General features: G+C 38.1%; 1 protein-coding gene across 2 annotated transcripts in view; it reads right to left on the reverse strand.

The window, feature by feature from the left end:
* Positions 1–21,109, reverse strand: part of GSH1 (glutamate-cysteine ligase) — a 406,219-nt gene that overhangs the window by 319,476 nt on the left and 65,634 nt on the right. Inside the window, exon 2 of one of the 2 annotated variants that reach the window (XM_089385200.1) lies at positions 15,036–15,347. In XM_089385200.1, the coding sequence (XP_089241326.1) occupies positions 15,036–15,337 (302 nt within the window). In that variant the 5' untranslated portion in view covers positions 15,338–15,347. Of the gene's footprint in view, positions 1–15,035; positions 15,392–21,109 lie in introns of both variants that reach the window. The other variant, XM_089385199.1, reaches the window with a different exon arrangement.

Consider the following 21,109-nt stretch of genomic DNA (forward strand, 5'->3'; position numbering starts at 1 on the left):
ATAACTTGGGCAAAAAACTCATCTTCGCTTTCTCCTTTGACTTCCTTCTCTCTCCTTTGACTTTGGCTGTCTTATCTTCTTGTTTTGGAATAGAGATCGATGATATATGTGATGAGTGAATGAATGACTCCAAGAGGTCGAGTTGACTCTAATATATAGTTGTCCAGAAGGGTCGAATAGCTGCCATATAGCCTGACTTGGTCTTTGTTTTAATCTTGAATTAAAAATAATAATAATAAAAACATTTTCTTTTCTTACAAAAGTCCAAATGGGACTTGACTCAAATACATTCTTTTTGACTCTTTTGACTTTATAAGCATGAAGAACATGCTTTGACCAAAAATAAAATAATAATAATAATGACTATAATAAATATTTTGATGATGAAATTAAATTACATTATGAAGACCGACACTAGTTACAATTTCAACAGGTTTGTCTATGACTTGGATTTCTCTTGTTGACAAAGATTATATAAGGAAAGGATTGTTGGGTTTTCCCTCTATGGATTTTGCCTTGGTCACTGGCCTAATCTCTAGTATCTCTTGTTTCTTGTGCACTATGATCACTTCTTTTCTTTATATTTATGAAGGTATAATTTCTTGATGACAACTCAATGAAGTAAATGTTTTAAGGAAACATATATAATATATATCAATCACAAGTAATTATCATGATCAGAAATTTGAGTTTGCAATCAAATTTCAACACTTGATAGGGGCATTGTTGCCTAAAGGAAAAGATAGGAAGTGCTTGTTATCTTCTTGTTTGTTTGCATTCTAGACATTAGTACTACATGTATTTCTTGGTTGAATAGCATGTTTACTTTTTCATTGTGCAAACTACACCTATCCTACTAATCTCTTTTGCAAGATCTAATGTGTGTTACAGGTTCCTCTAGGTTGGAGTTGGGGAAGTTCTCGGTTGAACCAACCATCTCCTAGCATTGAAGAAAGCATTATTCTGACTTGGATCAAGGACTTTCAAAGGAATTCAAAGGGCTTCAAAGGACCTCCCTCTCTCCCTTCTTTCTCATTCAAAATTCTACATTCTTCTTGATTATATTTGCAAGAGCTTGTTTGATATATCTAGCATTTCAAGGGGCTAAGATTCAAGAAGGCTGTTGTCCTAACAGTAGTCATCTTAGCTGAAAAGAAGGCAAGTATCTTGGCCTTTTCTTAGCGAAATAGTGTAGGAATTCATAGCTCTAATCATAGGAATTCCACTTGGTATTTTGGGCTTTCATATGCTAACCTTGTTTGATTGTTTTAAACTCATTTTCATCACTTTTGAACTAATTAGCTTGCTGGTTTTTAGCAGGTCCGCACTTTTAAAAGGGGAGATGCTGCCAAAATTGCCTCAAACTTGAAGAAATCAAGCACCCAGAAGCAGCATATATTGAACCCTTTGTAAATAATATAATTTTTCCACCATTATAATTTCATCCATCCATTTTCAACCCCCTTGTCCACAAGGGAGTCCATCTTTCTTTTGATCCCTTTATTCACAAGGGATCTCGATTCTCATCAAAGTAATGTAATCAATGCCCTGCAAAACCATCTTTCTTCATCTCTAGCGGACAGAGATTTCCTTACTCCTTGTTAGACTGAGATTAAATTTTTTTCTCATTTTCTTCTACCTTCCACTTATATTTAAGATTCCCTTTCAGGAATAAATTGAAAATCCCACGAAATTTCTGAGTTTATTTGGGTCACTGCAGTATTTTAACAAACAGTTGGTATGCAATTTGTTGTAGGTGCTTTCTTCACATTTCTCATTAGAAATAGCATATATAGTGCCAAATAAACATTCTAAATCAAAGGTATGGTACCATTAATATACCCAGAAATATATCAGTCCACATAAACATGATTATAACAGCCACAAATCTGAGATTAGACAGCCTTACATTCAACCTATCAATGAATGACACAATGTTCAGAAATTATTAGGAACCTAGAGTGAACTTCAGCAATACAGACCCAGAATATCAGTCCTTTGTTGATGATGAGTGACACCCAAAACAAAGGCATTGGTTTAGCAAATATGCCCAGAACGGACCCATGAACTATGGAACTAATGGCAGAAGTCGCCTTTGCAAATTGTTCTCACGTGCCACAGAGAATATGGAGGAAATCATATCCAACCTCCAGACATACTCCTTTCTAACCTTGACTGATATCTCCAGCACACATGTATGCACTCACAATGGGATCCCCACATCTGAATGGTAGCAGCTCGGTCTCTGCAAAGAGAATAGAGCTCAGCCCTTTGAAATCCGGTAAACTCGGCCTTGAAGATTGATGTGACTCATCCCTTCTTAAGACAACATACTCGGCCTCCTTTTTACAGTGAGAAAACTCTCTCCCTCAGCCGGCAAACCCACAAATAACATGGCCCCCTTTCCCAATAGAACTTGACCAGCTAAATGTAGAAGAAACTCAGCCCTCCTCTAGGGAACTCAACCCAAAGGACAATGCTCAGTACAGTGATATTGGAGGAGCCTTGTCATTGTTAGAGGGCAGACATATTTGAAGCCTATGTACAGTGCTAGTCGAAGTGATCAAGCAATGTTAGGAGGAAGTTTAGGAGGAAGTTTGAGAAGATCTTATGTTCAGTCATCTTGGAGCAGCAAGTGGACTGATAGAAGGCAGATTGTTGAATTGATCGTGCAAGAGAATCTGAAGGTGCAGACTTCCTTGTGAGCAGCAGAGGCAGAGGCATTGGAGCAGCAGTACTCTCTACAAGTAGAGGTGGCAAAGGACCTGCCAGGTGTTCAAGGCAAGTGGACTGAAAGGGCTGGTGTAAGTGCTTCTTCAGCAAGTCAAGTTGTTCTTGTTCAAGGGCAGATTGATGGTCATGTGTTGTTGACATCAAGCCCTAGTTTTCCTTGTATTAAGGCTAATTGTAAGAGCCATGATCCCTGGTATGGGAACTCTATGTTTGTTGTATTAAAGTTGTAATACAAACAAGTTTTGGGTTGGCAAAAATTTTGTGTACTTCATTGATTCATTGTTGTACATTTTCTGCTATGCAAAGTGCTTGGTGTTGTGGCATTTTAGTGTGTTTGTGATCATGTTTTAGACATAGACCTAATTTTGAAATGCCAAAGAAAAATAAACAACTCATCCCCTTGCTCTCGGCCTAAAAGAAGATTTAAGAAATACACGAGATCAGAGCTTAAAATCAACTAATAACACCTTGAAGTCTTACTTCAGCTCTGCCATATTTTCTCCTTTGAAGCACAATGGCAAAAACTGAGTGATCTCGCTCTCAAAATAGTGAGGGTGTATGGTTTCAACACCAAAACTAGCAACCAGCAATCAAGGTTTCCAAAAACCCTACTCTTCCTCAACGGCTCTCTAAATTTCTTTTTCTCAAATGGGCAAATAGAAGAATGAGGAGAGACCCTTTAATTTCCCCTTTTTTATAACTCACTTGACTCTTTTGCCACCCTTTTTACCTTTTCCCTCCAATTAACTAATAAAAGCATTTTTCCTTCCTTTATTTAATAACGTGACTTTATTCACTAATTAAAGCCACTTTTAACCCCGAAAATTTCTAAATTTGCCTCCATGATCACACCAGCCACTCAAAGCCCCGTTTCATCATCTTGCCTTGTAGATTTTTCGCCCCGATTCCAACAAGATATTACACTAAGGTGTTCCTCCTAGTAATTAGCCCCAAATAGCACCTTAAGTGTAGATATTAAAATCAGTGTTTTTAAAACCGGCCTAACTAACCGGTTACCGGTCTAACTGGCCGGTCAGCAAGGCCAGCAGTTGGAACCGGCCGAAAAACCCGGTCAAGAAGGCAACGTGGCGAAGTTTTGGCCCTAACCGGTCCTAACTGGCTGGTTTAGGACGAAGCCGACCGGTTTGTAGTCAAACCAGCCTGTTCAGTCCTAAACCGGCCGGTTACCTGCCATGTCAGCATCCACCATTTGTATTGTTGGTTTGTTTATGGGGATCCTATCTCTAACATGATTGGAATCTTGGAAATGAATTGTATGAGGATGACCAACATTCTCTCTCATCACTTGAACCATATATGCATGAGATTTCAGATCCAAGGAAGAAAAGTGTGACGAAGGGCTTGTTGTAGCACCCCATGTTTCTATTAAATAGTGTGCATGTCATCATGTCTCAAATGAAGCACATTGTGATGATAAGATACACTTGCATGGAGGCAAGGGTTTGGTAAGTCATATTCCCTTCCAAGTTTCTGAATTTAGTAATGATTCTTTTGATGATTTGGAGAGGGTATATTTTGTAGAAGAACCCTGAAGATGAAAACCTTTTAGGTGTTATCGTTCCCTCATGTAATGAAGAGCATGACGGCCAAGAGGATGAGGATTTTGACACTTCTTTTATTGTAACTTAATACATGGCATTCTGAGATGTAGCACAGCTATCAGTCATTCTACCTAGTACAGATTTTACTAACAAGAAGATCCTTGACCAAGGTGAAGGCATGTGGTGTGAAGAAAGTTTGCTATGGAAACTAAAATTGTGTCACTCTATGGTTGAAATTTGCATTATGGTTACGTTACTCGGTAGCAGGGGATTCTTCATTACAAGTTTTTTTAAGGCATGTTGGACTGTACAAAACATAGACAGTGTACTGATTTCATGTCCATTGTTCCACTATGGTATTGGCAACCTGTAGGGCACATTGAATTCCAACCGATTGAGGATGGTAAGTTTGGAGAATTCACAATTTAAAGGTTGTAAGTGCACTGTGTCTAGTCCTATTTCAACATCTCAGACAACCTGCAAATTTAACATTGTTTCCAGTAGTGAAGTATATCTCCAAGAATCATGTAACAAAATTCAAGTAGGAAATGTATCAACAAAAAGAACACTCCAGTACAATGTTTCTTTTCAGATTATAAATGAATTTTGCTTGAACCTGATTTCATCCCTAGATCATCCTTCGGCCAAGCAGCCAAAAGACTAGAAATAATCTCCAGTAAACATGTAACAACAGTCAAGTAGCAAAATGTATCAACAGAAAGAGCGCTCCAGCAGAATGTGTTCTCTAGTTTAGAAAGAATACTGGTTGAACCTGATTTCATGCCTGGATCATCCCTGGGCCTAGCAGCCAAAAGACTAGAAACAATGGTCGCAGTCACCTTTAAGCACGTAACAAAGAATACTTTGAGCCTGTCTAAGGGAACACCTCATCTCTTATTGCTCACACTTTGGTTACAGTAAAAGGTAAGCTCAATATTGAAGGAAAAGGAATAATCAACCCTTGTATAGATATCGTATGCTCAGTCATGTTCCTAGTAGCAGAATTACAGAGGGGGCATGATTTTGGAACATTTTTGTGGTTATGGTATATATATATATATATATATATATATATATTCCCAGCCTTCTTTCGTGTTTAAGGGCTGACCTAAGACAAGATGCGGGAATGTTTGAGAAGACATATAGACTTTAGATTAAATTGATTTAAAATAGAGTTTTAAATCTAAGCCGACCTGTCCATATAACTAGAAGCAGTTTAACTTGAGACCATGAAGAGCTTGAAAGAAAAATGTGTTGACCCACTTGTCCATATATAAAGGTGGATTTGAGGTTTAGTTTACATGATGTGTACAAATTTGAAAGGCATAGATGGCATTCGTATTACTGGTTTGTTTGTGGAGATCCAATCCCTGACATGGATATTGAGAGTTTAATAGAGAAATGTCTAATTTGCATACTCAATTACTCCAATTCCAATTAGTGTCAAAGACCATCTCATGAAGCACAGAGAAAGCATTGTAGGGTCTATCTTTGATGATCTCAGACAGCCAAACATGGTGGAGGCAGGTGAGCCATTTTTCATTATTAATGAACAACCATATCTTTTCATCGTGGTGATTCAATGCAAGATAAAGGGCTTTTTTATGGCAATAAAATTGCAAACCAAACAAATTGTTTATTTGAGTCATTGCTTATGTATTTTACTATTTTGTCGATGATATGTATTGCACTCGGTGCCATTTTGATATATTCACCTTTACATGGTATATAAATGAGCAAACTTTGCATATTTTGTCTCTATTGGCTTGGAATCATGGTTTTAAATCTTAAAAATAGTTTTGTTTCATTAAAAATTAATTATTTAATGTATTTTTCTAAAACCGGTTCGTTTAGACCTAACCAATCCCGGTTCGACCGGTTCCGGTCGGTAAACCGGTTCATTAGGTGGACCTGTTCGATCACCGGTTCCGGTTTTAAAAACATTGATTAAAATATCCCTGTTAATAACCTCGTTTTACGGGAATAGTCGAAATGCAACAGAACCAAGAGCAAGCCGTGCGGAACTGATCTTGATGATGAAATATGGTAAGCAATCCCAGTGGGACCCATAAAACTCTAAAACCCTCCGGGCCCACCAATGGAGTAATCCCGCTCCTATGACTGGGCTAACACAAGCTCTAAAAATCCCTCCTAACCACATCACAAGGTAATCCAAAATTGGGGACATTACAATCCTCCCTCCCCAAAACTGCTTTTCCTCGAGCAACGCCATCACAAGTTGTCGCTCCACTAGTTGATCCAAACTGAAACTAACACCAAGGTCCCAATTATACCGCTAAGCTGCTCCATGTCGTTGTACTGCCCCATCATGATTGAATCCCTCGATATGGGGTCCCAAACCATCCTAATCAATGTGAAGCATCCCTCGCATCACTCTCTGTCCAATAAGGTATATGCAATAGAGGTCCTTTGCACACCACCAATAAGTAGAGCATCTCGATAATGGAAAACCTTGATCAACTCCTCGAGAGACTGCCCTACTAGGAAACCAATCTCGTGTACCTCAAGAGTGAACTCCTTAAGGTATAGTCCAACCCATAAAAAAAAGTATCCTTGTTCGCCTAAGCTAACCACGACCTCCTCCTGCTGATCATACTACCATACTAGTGAGGCACCCCATAACATCAACGAATCATTGAGAAATGAAACATTCTCTACAACACTGAATTCTAATGGAAGATTTGAGTGATACTCCGTTGTAAAGACCATCTCATCCATAATGGTAGTTGAGTTGTCAAGCCCTATAATGCCAGGGTCCCATGCTAATCTGAAAAAGAAACTACCATGTTTCCTTTGTGCCACTCTGGTCATAATTGAGTGTTGCAGTGAAGTACTGCTAACTGTCGAAGCCCACTCGTGCCTCACCTTTGATCCCTGCATGCAACCAATCGATGGATACCATGTATCAGGAATCAATCTGATGCATGATAAACTACCCTACTCCTGCTAGATCACACAACAGACTTTGGTATCCCGTCTCTTGATGGTGTACCCAAATACGTCCTGGAGCCAACACGCCCTCCTATAAAAGAGCTCTACCATCCATTGTGCCTCATTCTCGTACAATGCCTCAGAGTGTCCGATCGAAGGTGTGTCATGCAGCTCCTTCCTGATCATCTCCCCAAGTGTGTACTTAGGGGTGGAACATATGTTGCCTCTGTTGAGAAAACTAAGACAAACATAATTAAGGTTTCTTTATTTGTTTTCTCTTATTACATTGACATTTCTTGTGACATAGATTAGTCCATCATCATTATTAGTATGTTGTGTTTATTGTCATCAAGACAATGCCAATAAAGAAGGTCACAATGCAAACAAAGACACTAGAAATAGGCTCCAAGCCAGGGCAAAACCCCAAGAGGGGAAAACCCAAAAATTCTCTCTTCTTATAGAATCTATCCAATGAAGACTTCCAAGACCAAGACCAAGCCAAAACCCAAGTGGTAAGCCAGCTAGAAACCCAATCAAAAACTCTGCAAAATATTTCTTGCAGAAACCCTAGTTCCTCCAAGGAACTCGCACGTGTGAGCCAAAGAGACACAAATCTACCTTCTTCCTTTTCTCCACAAAAATTTTGCTCCTCTTATGCCTTTGTTGGATCAGATTGCCTCTCTTCCTTTTCGTTGGATCAGAGAAGATAAATTGCTTGAGTGTATCTCACAAATGAGAAGAGGCTCCTCCTTTTATAGGCTTCTTAGGTGAGCGAATTAGCCTCTCTAGGCCAACTTGATGCTGGTTGGCTGACTTACCACTAGGAGGCTTCTAGACTTCACAAAATACATTAATAATTTTTCTTTCTTGTTACATGAGCCCTCCAAGGGCTAGTACATCATGACCTTGACCCTTTGACTTGTCAACAAGACCCCTAGAGCACTCAATGGGTGCTTTGACCTAGGACCACAACAAGATGGGCAAGAAACCCATTTACAATAATAATATTTTTCTTTTACAAATAATTTATTTTCTTTTTCTTTTTGAGAAGTACATCAATAATCACATTTTTCGTAGACAAGTACATCATCAAGTCATGACCCAGTACAACAAATGAAGACCAAACCTAGTTACTTCTTCAACAGCCTCTGCAATAGGTCACACCATCCCTAATCATGTATCTATCAACTCGTGTACCAACCATATGCCTCAAACAGGAAATCGCTCTCCTACCCACGATGCATTGTGTCTCATCCAACTATCTCAAGTGACCCCCATGTGTCCTGCTATATGTGATGAGAGAATCAAAGAACAACAACATAAGCCTCTACAATAGTATGCAAGATTGGAAAGTGATAGATGTGTGGGCCAATCCCAAGGGCATGATCAGGAAGTCATACGGATAACCAAGGGTAGTCGTGCGAGTATCCTGCTCTCCGACTCTAATTAGGTGATGTTCCAATCAAAGATCAATTTTTGAGAAATTCAATGTTCCATAACGCTCATTCGTACACTCATCAATCCTGGGTAAGCCAGACCCAATGGTATGCCTGACGTCCTAATTAGTCAGTCTCCTTGGAACTAATGCTCCAAGATCCCGTTGTGTAGCACTGTACACCACTGTATACAACCATGCATCTCTATGCTCCTTTGCATACCCATGCACACCGCGGCATATCTCTATACAACACTGGATACCACTGCTTGTTGATATACCACCCTGTATCGTCTTGTATTCTGCATATATCAATGTATCTATCACCCCACTAATGAATCCAATGTGATGCGAATCACCCCTCCTAACCTGCCCTAAAAAATCTCAGCAACATAGCTCCCCACATGCCAATGGGTGTGTCATTATTGTGTTCATCCTTGTTGGCCCTTGTGCCTGGTACATCAATAGAAGAATATTGTCTCCATAGAACACCCTTCCTGGCGGCATACCATTGCCATCCCATCTTAATAACTCTTGTCAAGGCATGATGACCACCCTGTAACCCCATACACAGACGATGCGCCAAGACATCTACCGAAGCTGGCAAACTCCCCTATCATACCAACTCACCACTGTTTTGACTAGAACTCTGATGGAAGTGTGAAGGAATGTGTGCACTCGGTCACTAGGTTAACCAACCTATCACTATTGTAGTCATCCAGCACCTCCGGTATATGATGGAAAGCCCCACCTGGATCCCAATGCCAACTTAGGCTTCTAGTATCCACTCCACTCATGTCAACTGAAGTTGGATCCCTGATGGGTGTATCCTCATCTAAAATAGACCTGTCTCCACAACCCATGGATGCGTAGTCAAAAACCTTTGGGACATACCTCTCCACTCGCACTTGTTCATCTAGTTGTCCTCATGTTCGAATATCACAGAGGGCTCCTCAATCAAATCATAAGTGCCCTAACACCCTCTTGTTTGATGGTCACCATAGAAGAATGTACACAACTCAACTCCATACAAAGCTACTCAGCTTGCAATTCTGATTCTTGAAGGACCATCTGGTAGCTCATGTCTAAACCTGGCAACTTCCTCCTCTTTCCCTACCAGTGCATCATGATATATCTCAACAAGCATTAGTAGGTGATCTCTGTCTGAAAGGAGGTGTAGGTAGTTAGATTTCATCTCTACCAATGCCTTTCTAAGAGTCTAAAAATTTGCAAGTGAAGGCTCTCCTCCCAAACTGTCATGTGTCACTGCACTTCTCCAACAATAATCTGCCACCAATGCTTGTGTATCATCATAATGCCTTTAGGTTGCCATAATCTGGTCGGCGCTTACCTTCAATTGGTTTTCCAAATTATGGGCATAAGTAAATGTATGAGCAACATCTTCTTCATAAAATAAATCATCTAATGGATCTGAATTCACACAGTTGACTACCTGTGTGTTATTATCTTTGCACAACTCTTAGGAATCATCATCAATTGTTGTAGCCTTGTGATTTTCCTCAACAATCTCATTAAATGATGATAGGAAATATGCATCATTACCTGATTCTTCTTCATCCTAAACCCTTGTACCAACCTGCTGGAGTGAATTTGGGTTCGCTTCATCGTCAACAGGTATGACTTCTTTCAAGTTGTCCCGAGAGGTTTGAACATAGTCCTCACATTTAATCATTGTTTCTCCTGCACTCACAGCGTTGACAATAGGATTTTGTTCAGTAGTTACGCTCTTTTTATCTTCATCATCTACAGATCTGCAACTTCCTTTTTTCTTTGTCGTCCATGCTCCAATTTGTTGTATCATCTTTGTGAATTTTCCATTATATTCCTCAAATTTTTGAAGGACTTCAGTGAATTCTTCTTGTAGCAACTGACTCTGAGTCATTTTTCAATTAACCCCTTCAACTTTCCCCTTTGACTCTAATCTGTTGAAAATTTGGCAGCTCATGGATGAATTTCTAAAAAATAAAAAGTTTAAAAATAGAAAGTCTCAAGTATGACTTTCCAAAAATAGTAAATCACCTTGCATCAATCAGTAATCAAGTATTGTTGATGGAAATCCATTTTGATCATCAATCAATACTAATAGTTCAATTTCGACTTAATCATGAATATCATTATTATTATTATTATTATTATTATGATACTATTATATTATTATTAAAAAAAATCAAGCCACTCAATCATGTCTCTCAATAATGTTCTCTTACACTCTCATTATTGGCATGGCATATTCCTCTTACACTCTCATTAATGCTCCTACACTCAAGAAAAGCTCGTCACAAAAGATTCCTCTTACACTCTCTTACACTCTCATTAAAGCATGTCATGAAAGATTCCTCTTACACACTCTTTAATGCATATGTTACACTCTCCTTCTTAATGGCATAAATTACAAAGGCATGCACACCTTCGTAATGGCATGAGTTACATTTCTTAAATGGGCATACGTCACTCTCCCTCTTGGCATGGATTCGTTGCTCCTCCTATATATATGTGCCTCATTCTTTCTCCCCTCACTACTTGTGCATTGTGAAAGAAGAATTTGTACTTGAGAGAGAGTTGGAGAGAGTTGAAGAAGATTGTTAGAGAGAGAGTTGAAGAAGATTGTGAGAGAGAGACTTCGAGAGTAAGAGCAAAACTTGGTGAGCCAAGGTTGATTCAGTGCTTTAGTGTTCAGTGTTGATTCAGTTGAAGGTGAGATTGATTCTGTGTGTGTATCTGTTGCTGCTACCAATGACTTTCATGCTACAACTTATTCAAATTTGGGTGGACTTACTCATTCTCTTGATCTCTCATTGTACTTTGTATCTCTGCTGAACAAGTGATTTCTAATAGAAGAAGAATCTGGTTGGGTTTTTCCCCTTGTGGGTTTTCCCTGGTCATTAGACCTAAATTCTTTGTCTCATTTTGTTCTTGGTTGTCTTCTATTGTGCATTTGATTTATGTTCTATCTACAATTGCTTATCCAATATTACAGCATAAAAAAGTTTTGTAATAAGTGATTGTTATAGCATAGAACATCAGAATTTCAACATGATCCTGGAATTTTCTTCTTGGTATCACCTTGATTTAGACCCACAGCTGGCCAAAATCATGCTTTGGAGTCTAACTTGGTAGTTTCTCTTGTAGGTGATGTATTTGTGGTCTTTCGTATTCCACCAAAGCCCCTTTTCGTCATCCTGCCCCATAGATTTTTTCACCCTGATTCCAATGAGCTATTACACTAAGGTGTTCCTCCAAATAATCAACCCCAAATAGCACCCTAAACATAAATAATTAAAATATGTCTGTTAATAACCCTGTTTTACGGGAATTGCCAGAATGCAACGGAACCAAGAGCGAACCATGCAAAACTGATCCTAATGATGAAATATGGTAAGAGATCCTAGTCGAACCCATAAAACTCCTCTAAAACTCTCCAAGCCCACCAATGGAGTAATCCCGCTCCTACAACAGCGCTAACACAAGCTCTGGAAATCCCTCCTAACCACATCACAAGGTAATCCAAAATTGGGGACATTACATTATAAGATTCGTGCTCTTCTCTTTGAGACTCCATACCCAATGGACAGGCCTCCGATCTCAAAGATTTACAAATTTTAAATTCCAGTCTCCTTCCATCTATGTGCTCAACTTCGTTTATTATCTATTTATTCCACTCTAAATATGGCCTTATGTGCTTAAAGTTGCAGACAATTGCTTCGTGACACTAAGTAGTTAGTGGCTATCAATAGTTGAGGGAGCCCCCTCTGGCCGAAGGGTTAGCTTGTGGTCAAAAGTTGGTTTGCAAATGCCTTGGCATAGTTCCTTAGCCGCCAGGAACATCTCAGGGAACAACAAATACAAGGTACAAATGGAAGATGATGAGTATGGATTACCTTTGACATGTTACATCAATCAATGCCTCCTATTCATGGCCCTCCTAGAGAGTGGAAAGAGAAGGCCTCAAGGAAGGTTACACTAGGCTAGGAGCAATGGATAACCACCAAGATGAAGTGTGCGAACAAGGATACAATTAAGAACGGTCAATCATCAAACTAAACCTGTGATTCATACTAAAATGCCCTTAACACTAAATGAAAGCACATGATAACAGAAATGGTTAGTGTACCTTATAATAGATGACCCACCTTCCTTCAATATGTAAGCTAGATGATAGAAAGCACTGATCAGGGCATGCACGGAGAATTCTGAGACATAACTATTTGTAGATCATCATAGGGCTGCTTGCTGGCAAGATGGACGAATAAGAGAAAACTCTTCTCCTGTGGTTACCCATTTAGGTGGGTAACAAGCCCAAAATGTAAATTTCCATTGAGAAGACAATTTTGGAGATTAAAAGTGGATTATGAAGAAACCATGTCCAACAACTCCAACTACATAAATATCTTGAAAGCCACCATATAGTGCTGGCTAAAAGCTACAAAAAAATTGGAGAGAGTTAAATAAGTTATTTAGCTCAAATGCCCAAAATGCAAATTTATACTGAAAAGACAAATTCACAGATTAAAAATGGCTCGTGGGGAAACCATGTCCAGCAACATAAATACCTTATAAGCACTTATGCAGCACTTGGTTGAAAGTGGCATCAAGATGAGGAAGAATAACAATGCAGTCTTTTTAAACACTCTAACTACAAATTATAGCGACATCAAGCTCAGAATAAATCAAAATCCCTCACAATCTTTACAAGCCATAATATCAACCCTCATGGCTGAAGAAAAGTGAGTGGGTGAAATAGAGGTTGGAAATAAAACCCTTTTCAATGAAGGAAACAGAACTAAGAAGCATAATGAAGGCCACTTAAATCCACTCACAATCTTTAGAATCCATGATCTCAACCCTCAAAGCTGAAGAAAAGTGGGTAGATGAAGAGAAGGTTGGAGAAAAAGCCCTTTTCAATAAATGCAACAGTACTAAGGATGGTAAAACTGGAAGCAGCAGCAGCAAAGGCAAATGCCAAAAAGTGTTACTGCTGTGGAAAAATATGCCATTGTACCTCATATTCTAAAATCTGAATGTGTCGATGTACTCAAGGCTACAGTAAAAATAAAGGGAGTTACAACATGGTATAAAATTCAAAAAAACGAAAATGTTGATGAATCTGATGATGATGACTTTTTGTTTTGATCAGCAACTCAACTTCCAGACAAAGTGTAATTGGGAAGGATGCCCACTTAAATGATTAGTGAGGGGAATCCAATTAGACTCTACATTCAAAGAAAGAAGGTTATGGTGGTCTGGGAGTGAGAGACTGTCTAGTAGAATCAGATGGAAGTCTCCTTTAAAGGAGAAGTTTATTCCAGAGCAACAAGAAAGTCCCAGAATTGAAGCCACATTGCATTGCTAATACCAAACAAAAATCTTATATCAGTTTTGTAATCATGTTTTAGTTGTTGAATCTAGTTATTTTCAAAAATATTGTTTTCTAAAAAGTAGTATCCTGTGTTAAAAGTGGGGTGTTAGGATAAGTAACACTCAATAATATCTATTAGGAGTCCTAAATTCTAATATAATAGTGTGGCTAATAATAAAGGTCACATGTGCTAAGTGACCTATTAGTTTATTGATAAGTGTTATTATTAGAGTTTAGGGATGATTAGGTGGAGCAACTACCTAAATCATAAATAAAGGGATGCACTAAAGTCTCATATTGTTTGAATAACTACTTCAATAATGAATAATAAATTTACTCTTATATAACTCCCCTATCTTTGCTTTTCTAATAATGACTTTATTACCAAATGAGCATGGACAGTGATCATCTCTTCGAGGATAGCATCCTCATTCAATTTCAAATATAGGGCAACGTATTGGAAAGGATTGCAGTTGCATCCTCGTGTTTTCTCACTCCTAGCTAAGAATCTTTTGGACCATAATGAGAATTACTTAGGTGAAAAGAGGATAAGTTCAGTGAAAAATACATGTTTGTATTTGTAATTCCTACTCTATAAGAAAATTGTAAATCTCACCTTCTCCTCACCTACCTTTTCCTAACCCTTTACCTACCTCCACCTACCAATTTTCAGTCATATATATATATATATATAGAGAGAGAGAGAGAGAGTACATGATGAGTGTACAGCTGCGGACTTGGAAGTAATTCTTCTCTTGCATTTCAGTTCTTATTAAATAGTTTATTTTGCTGTCTCACTAATGCACATATCAGACCTATGTGTTTTAGGCGCCTATAATCTAAAACATGGTCATCCTTGAACTGTTTACTTTGGGAAAAATACAACAAAGTTAAGCTACATCTTGCCTTTTAGATAATTTGAATAGTTAAAATTCGTTGTGGCCTCTCATGAACAAAGGGAATAAGAATAACATACCTCCACTTCTCGCTAGGCTTGCATCCTGATGCCAGATAAGCAACGAGGTCTTCTTTTGTTAGTGGTTCCGACTTTACTGCAACATCTTCTGTTGGAGGACTTGCAGCAACAACCAGAAGATTGCACTTTCCTTTATGCATATAATTCTGATATAAACTATTCTTTCTTTTTCCTCCACCATGGAACAGTTGCCCGTGATGTTGCTGAATTTTTAATTCTTTAAGCTCCAAACCCATGCCATTGTAACTTCTAGCAGTCAGTTTGCCAGTACCATATCTCTGCAACTTGTACTGGATATTCATGTCATGGCGACTATATGGAACATAGATTTGGGAAATTAGTGCCATTATTTATCCCTATAACAATAGAAAATAAGTTAGCACAGCACATTTTACTGATAGGAAAACAAGCAATAACCCATGCAAAGAAGCAACCAATAAAGCCATCAAAACAGAACATTTAAGAAGACCATAACAAAAGGAATTGAAATTATGGTCACTATTACTAGCATAACACCATTAACATATGCCAAGGAAATAATATGCAACAATATTGCAGAAAACTGCAAGACTGAATCCTGTACAATATCCCTCTCTAAGTGATCCTGAATTATTTTTTTATTTTAATAATTTGGACAAGTGCATAATATACAGAATAAGAGGTATGGTAATCAAAATCATTTTTTTGTGTTAACACTATAGTATAATGCCCCTCTTGTGGGGACATGTCAACCATCTTATACAATATATATTGCACCTGTCATGATGGACTATTACTTTATGCGAGCATGGCACCTGCAAATACCCATTGCAAATGCATAATAGCTCCATCTGTCTAGCGAACTAATAATTACAACTACAAGTACGGCTTACTTGACCCAAAATACTCCAGTCCATCATCAGGATCCAACAAGTAAGTTGACACCACAAACTGCCCATGAAGTCCTTTATAATGTGGCAAATGGAACAATACTGTTCAGCAGCTTATAAGATCAGCTAGATCCTAGTATTCTGCTTCACTGGTAGTGATTCATGAGCAACATTTCCTCTCAAAGAAGTGCATGATCACAGCATCATGCACCCATCCACTTGGAGGATAATAGGGCACCACCCACTCCATCAACAGAATAGAATCAATTTTATAAGTTTTAAATGGGTTGTACATTCTTCATGCTCTAAGTACATACTTTCATTTCAGTTCAACCATCTGCAGTGCATTATCAGTATTCTTAATTACTTGGGCACTCTCAGATTCAGTCCTCTGCCTGGTTGCAGTTATAATGCGATTGTATATAGCAGTGTATACAGGCCATGTCAAAAATGTTTGTTTCACCCACTACCGTCCCATTTTTTAGTCATAAGTAGTATGCAATGGGAGTAATCAGTGCCCACAATTGATTCATGCAATTGTTCTGAACCAAACATATAATTAGGTTGACTTACTCCTTTCTAGCCCCATTGACCTACTAGGTCATTTGTGTTAAATTTGAAAGTTCTATACAGAAATTTAAAAAAAAATGCAGAAACTCTAAAGTTATATGCAGAAAATTGAATGTACTTTGCAGAAAACTAAATGGAACTTAATGTACTTTGCAGAAAGTTGAATGTACTTTCCAAAAAATGAACGTACTTCGCAAAAAACTAAATATTCTATGCTATTGCAATTATTTAGAATGTAGATTTCTTCTTCAAAACTTTTCAGATCAACAATTGTAAATAGAACATAAACTTAAGGATCATATGAAGACAGTCAAGCACAAATATGAGACACTGAGATTTTGGTCCAATAACCATGGCAAAACCCCTAAAGGGGGGGAAAAAAATGATTCTTCTTCTATTAGATTTCTTCAATTGTTCAGCAAAGTACAGAGAGAGAGAGAGAAAGAGAATGAGAATGAATGTCTGATCAACTTGTAGTTGAAGTGCACTTGCTCTTTGCTTGAAGATCTCTTCATTCTCTTGATCAGATCATGTCCTTCACACTTGCTCCAGCTCTTCCCTTGCCCTTGCTCTTCACTAGTTTTCACACTTCTCTTGAACACACTTGACATTTGCTCTTCTTTTTCACAATGAACATGCTCCTCTCAACTCTCACTTGCTCTTACTTAAGTAGATGAGAAAAGAGAGGAGTTACAAAATGAATTCATGCCTTGAGCCAATAATAGGAGAATCGAATTCCATAAGGGTGGAGTTATTTGAGAAGTGTAATTCATCCCAGGAAAAGAGAGAGAGGCACACTTGCCTTGAGGAGAAGTGTAATTCATCCCAAAAATAGAGAGAGAGGCACACTTGTCTTTAGGAGATACAATTCGAATTATGGAGAGACAGAGTTACACTTATACATGAAAGAATATTTGGTTTGAGTTACAAATCGAATTGAATAAGGGAGTTACACATACATTTAATGAGGAGTTACATTTTTGTCATACATTGAATTAGTGAGGGAGAGTTACATTCTCTTAAGTGTGGAGTTACTATTTTATTCTATGGGAGATGTTTGATTTGCCAAGTACGAGATTCCCAATTTAATTTACTTACTCCATGAGAATTCGTTTGTATTAATCCATTAAATGTGAATGACTTTAGACTATTTTATAAAAAAAAATAGTATCATAATAACAATATTACTAGTAAAGATAAAAATATTAGTTCTTGACTTGTATAATCATGATTGATTTTATTTTAAAGTGGATTCCATATGTCAAGATCATCCTTGATCATTTAGACATGACTTTCTATTTTTGGAAAGTCACTTCCAAATTGAGATGTGACTCACTGTTTTTGGAAAGCCATATTAGAATTGTCAGAAATGAAATTTTATTATAGGCGGTTCAAACAAAACTGAAAGATATGATTTCTTCTACGAGAAATTCATCCGTGAGCTGCCAAATTTTAACATTCCCTCTCAGCCAGGAAGGAATTTCTTTCTGCATCAAAGATCTTTGCTTCCTTTGATCTCTTTCATTCATCTCAGTTCAACTCTGCTCTGAAACATTTGTAACAATGAAGTCGCAATCTAAAGAAGAATCATCCACTAGACACAAATTTGGAAAGGAAATGATCATCACGTGGACAAGACTCAAGTCACACAGACAAGAATCAAACACAACCAAGTTTCATTAAAATTCAAGTGGTGGAACACCTACATGCTAGACAAGTCTCACTACACCTATTGGCCAGATAGGTGGCTCACCCCACGGCCCAGACTATGGGTCGAATGCACACTAAGGCCTACTCTTGTGGCACACACTACACAAGATCCCTCATCCTAAGGAGCTTTCCGGCATCATTTCCTAATCCCATGAGTTCTGACAGGGGAGAAAGGCAGCTCAGTGTTCTCGATCAACTGTGACCGCTTCCCGGAAGGGTCACATCCATAAGTCCAAGTTGCTCCCTGAAAAACAAGAACTTTCCTTTCGGTAAAGGCTTGGTAAGAATGTCAGCTATCTGATCATCAATGGAGATGTGATGGAGCCTTACTGCTCTGCTTTGCACCATATCCTGGGTATAGTGATACTTGATTTCAATATGCTTGGACTTATCATGAAACACGAGATTTTATGCAAGACGAATCCCACTCTTATTGTCACAATATATAACTGTTGTGTCTAGAACTTGCTCAAATAGTTCCCCAAAAAGCTTTCTCAGCCAAACTGCCTCACAACTAGCCATGCTAGCAACAATGTACTCAGCTTTAGTTGTACTCAGTGCAACAGACTTCTGCTTTCTGCTCATCCAAGAGATCATGGCAAATCCCAAGCTAAAGCAACACCCAAAAGTGCTCTTTCTATCAGCAGAGTTACCAGCCCAATCAGCATCAGTATATCCATGAAGTCTTACATTTTTAAGAGTGTATTTCAATCCTAGATTGATAGTTCCATGCGAGTATTTGTTGAGAAATCTAGGGCATAAGCATTATGTGATTTCTCTTCTATTAGTGACTACTTGTGAATGTTTTTTACTTGATTAGATTAGGATCTTCTACATGTTATATTATTAGTGTTTTTCTTATAGAGATTCCAATTCACGAATACCAAGACCAAGACCCTTGACCTATAAGCCACTCCAAGACCAAGACATTGGTTCTCTTGATTGTCTTCTTTTCTTCTCTTCCTCTTCATTGGGATGCTTGTCACCACTGAGATCTTCTTACTATCTTCATATCAAGAGAATCGATCTCTTTCCTTAATCTCGTAACGATGTCCTTCCTTTAAGGTAGCACCAAGACCTTAAGTTGAGGTTCCATTGCATCACTGAATTGCAGCTCTTCCATGACACCTAATTGTCCTTCGTATCACTATAATCATTGTTCTTGATTACTAGACTTCAGAAGGATCCAAATTCCTCTCACTATAATGACATCCGAAGTTACTTGACTGTAACCATCCACCAAAACAGAGATTTGAATTGCTTGGTGATTGTATTAGAGGTCTGAGCCCATCATTATTCTCTCCATCCAAAAAAATCCAACATTTTGACTGTGATTACCCTCCGAAAATCTCAGAATAATCTGAATTCTCTTACTGTGCCAAAGATCCGAATTTATCTTTGTTTTACCCATACGAAAACCTCAGAGATATCACCTAATTGATGACTATACTCCATCACCGAAACTTGAGAAGAAGTCTGAATTTGTCTTATGTTACTGCCATCCAAACTCACAAAGATATGCGAAGATCTCACTGTGAAAATGCGAAGTATGGTCACGCCTATATATAGTAGTTTCCCTCTATAAATAAGCCGACATGACATCTCGAATAGATGTGTCTCCATGTGGGCTGAGCCGACATGAATTTCTACATCTTCTTGTTGACCACTACGTGTCAACTACCCATAGCAGTACACCCCCTTTTTTTCGCAAAAGGGGTAGCGCTTAATCGACATGTTCGTACCATTCGACAGTCATCATGTTATGTTGTAAACCCAGTTTGCATGTGTAAATTGTAAATAATCTTAGCAGATCTGAGTCATGTATGTAAATTGCCCAGTTGGACCTAATTTTCTAGTGATAATCTACATTCCGGAAGGTTTTTTGTCTCACCGATCCATGATCGGCAGAGTTTTCCTTCAGCCTAACCCCAAAGCCGAAATGAATTTTGTCATTAGAATCTTAGGGGAATCCTAGCTTGTTGATCTGCTAGATTATATTTGTGTCACAGAACTGGGTGGCCTATGAGGGTCTATGTCAAATGGGTTTTCCCCCTTGAGATGTAAAATTGTAAAAGTCATGATGTAAAGTGTCTTGAGGGTTAGAAAATGTTTAATCCCCTCAAAAGTCCTGAGTCCTAGGTCCTAGTTGATTTTCCCAAAGGCTAAGTTCGAGGATCCATTTAACAAAAAAAAAAAAATGAAAATTGAAAAAAATAAAAAATATAAATAATAATAAAAAAATTAATTAAAAAATAGATTAAAATAATAATAAAATTAAAAAATAAAAAATTTTGAAAAAATAAAAGAATAATAAGTCAAAGTTTTGAGTAAATAAATGCAGAATTTTAATTTTTTTAAATATTAAAATGCATTTAAAAAATTCAACGGATGAGATTAAAAGGGATTTTGATCCTCATCGACGGTCGAGATTAGTTTGACATGGATCACTCGAACTAGCCGTTGGGAATTTTTCCTTTAAATAGGGTGTTAGGGGTCATTTGAGATCATTCGATCTGTGAGTCTTGTGCTGAAGAAAGCTCTCTTGTAATCTTTTTCTTGTGCAATAAAGAAAGACTTTGGGGTTGAAATCTTGCTGGTGTTGCTCTCCTGAAATATTGTAAGATGTTTCATTTTTCTGCATGAATTTAATTTCAGCCATTAGTAATAGCTTGTTGAAGAGTGATGTTGAACACAGGTATCTTGTTCACTCACTAGGGTTTAAATGGTAATAAAATTTCTGGAAATAATGACAGGTATCTCCATTGGATTTGGGTTTTACAAATGTTTTTCCCCTCTTTATTGATAGTTGAAGTGAGTTGTGCAGGAAATTTAGATTGTGAAGATCAGCAGGAGTTTGGGGAAGTTCTCGGCTGAACCAGCCAACTCCCGCAAAGCATTTCCTGAAGAGCCTAGCCAGTTTCGATT

The sequence above is a fragment of the Pinus tabuliformis genome, chromosome Q (genome assembly GCF_031772625.1).
Source record: "Pinus tabuliformis cultivar Carrire ecotype Pingquan chromosome Q, CPIR1, whole genome shotgun sequence".
NCBI classification, from domain to species: domain Eukaryota; kingdom Viridiplantae; phylum Streptophyta; class Pinopsida; order Pinales; family Pinaceae; genus Pinus; species Pinus tabuliformis.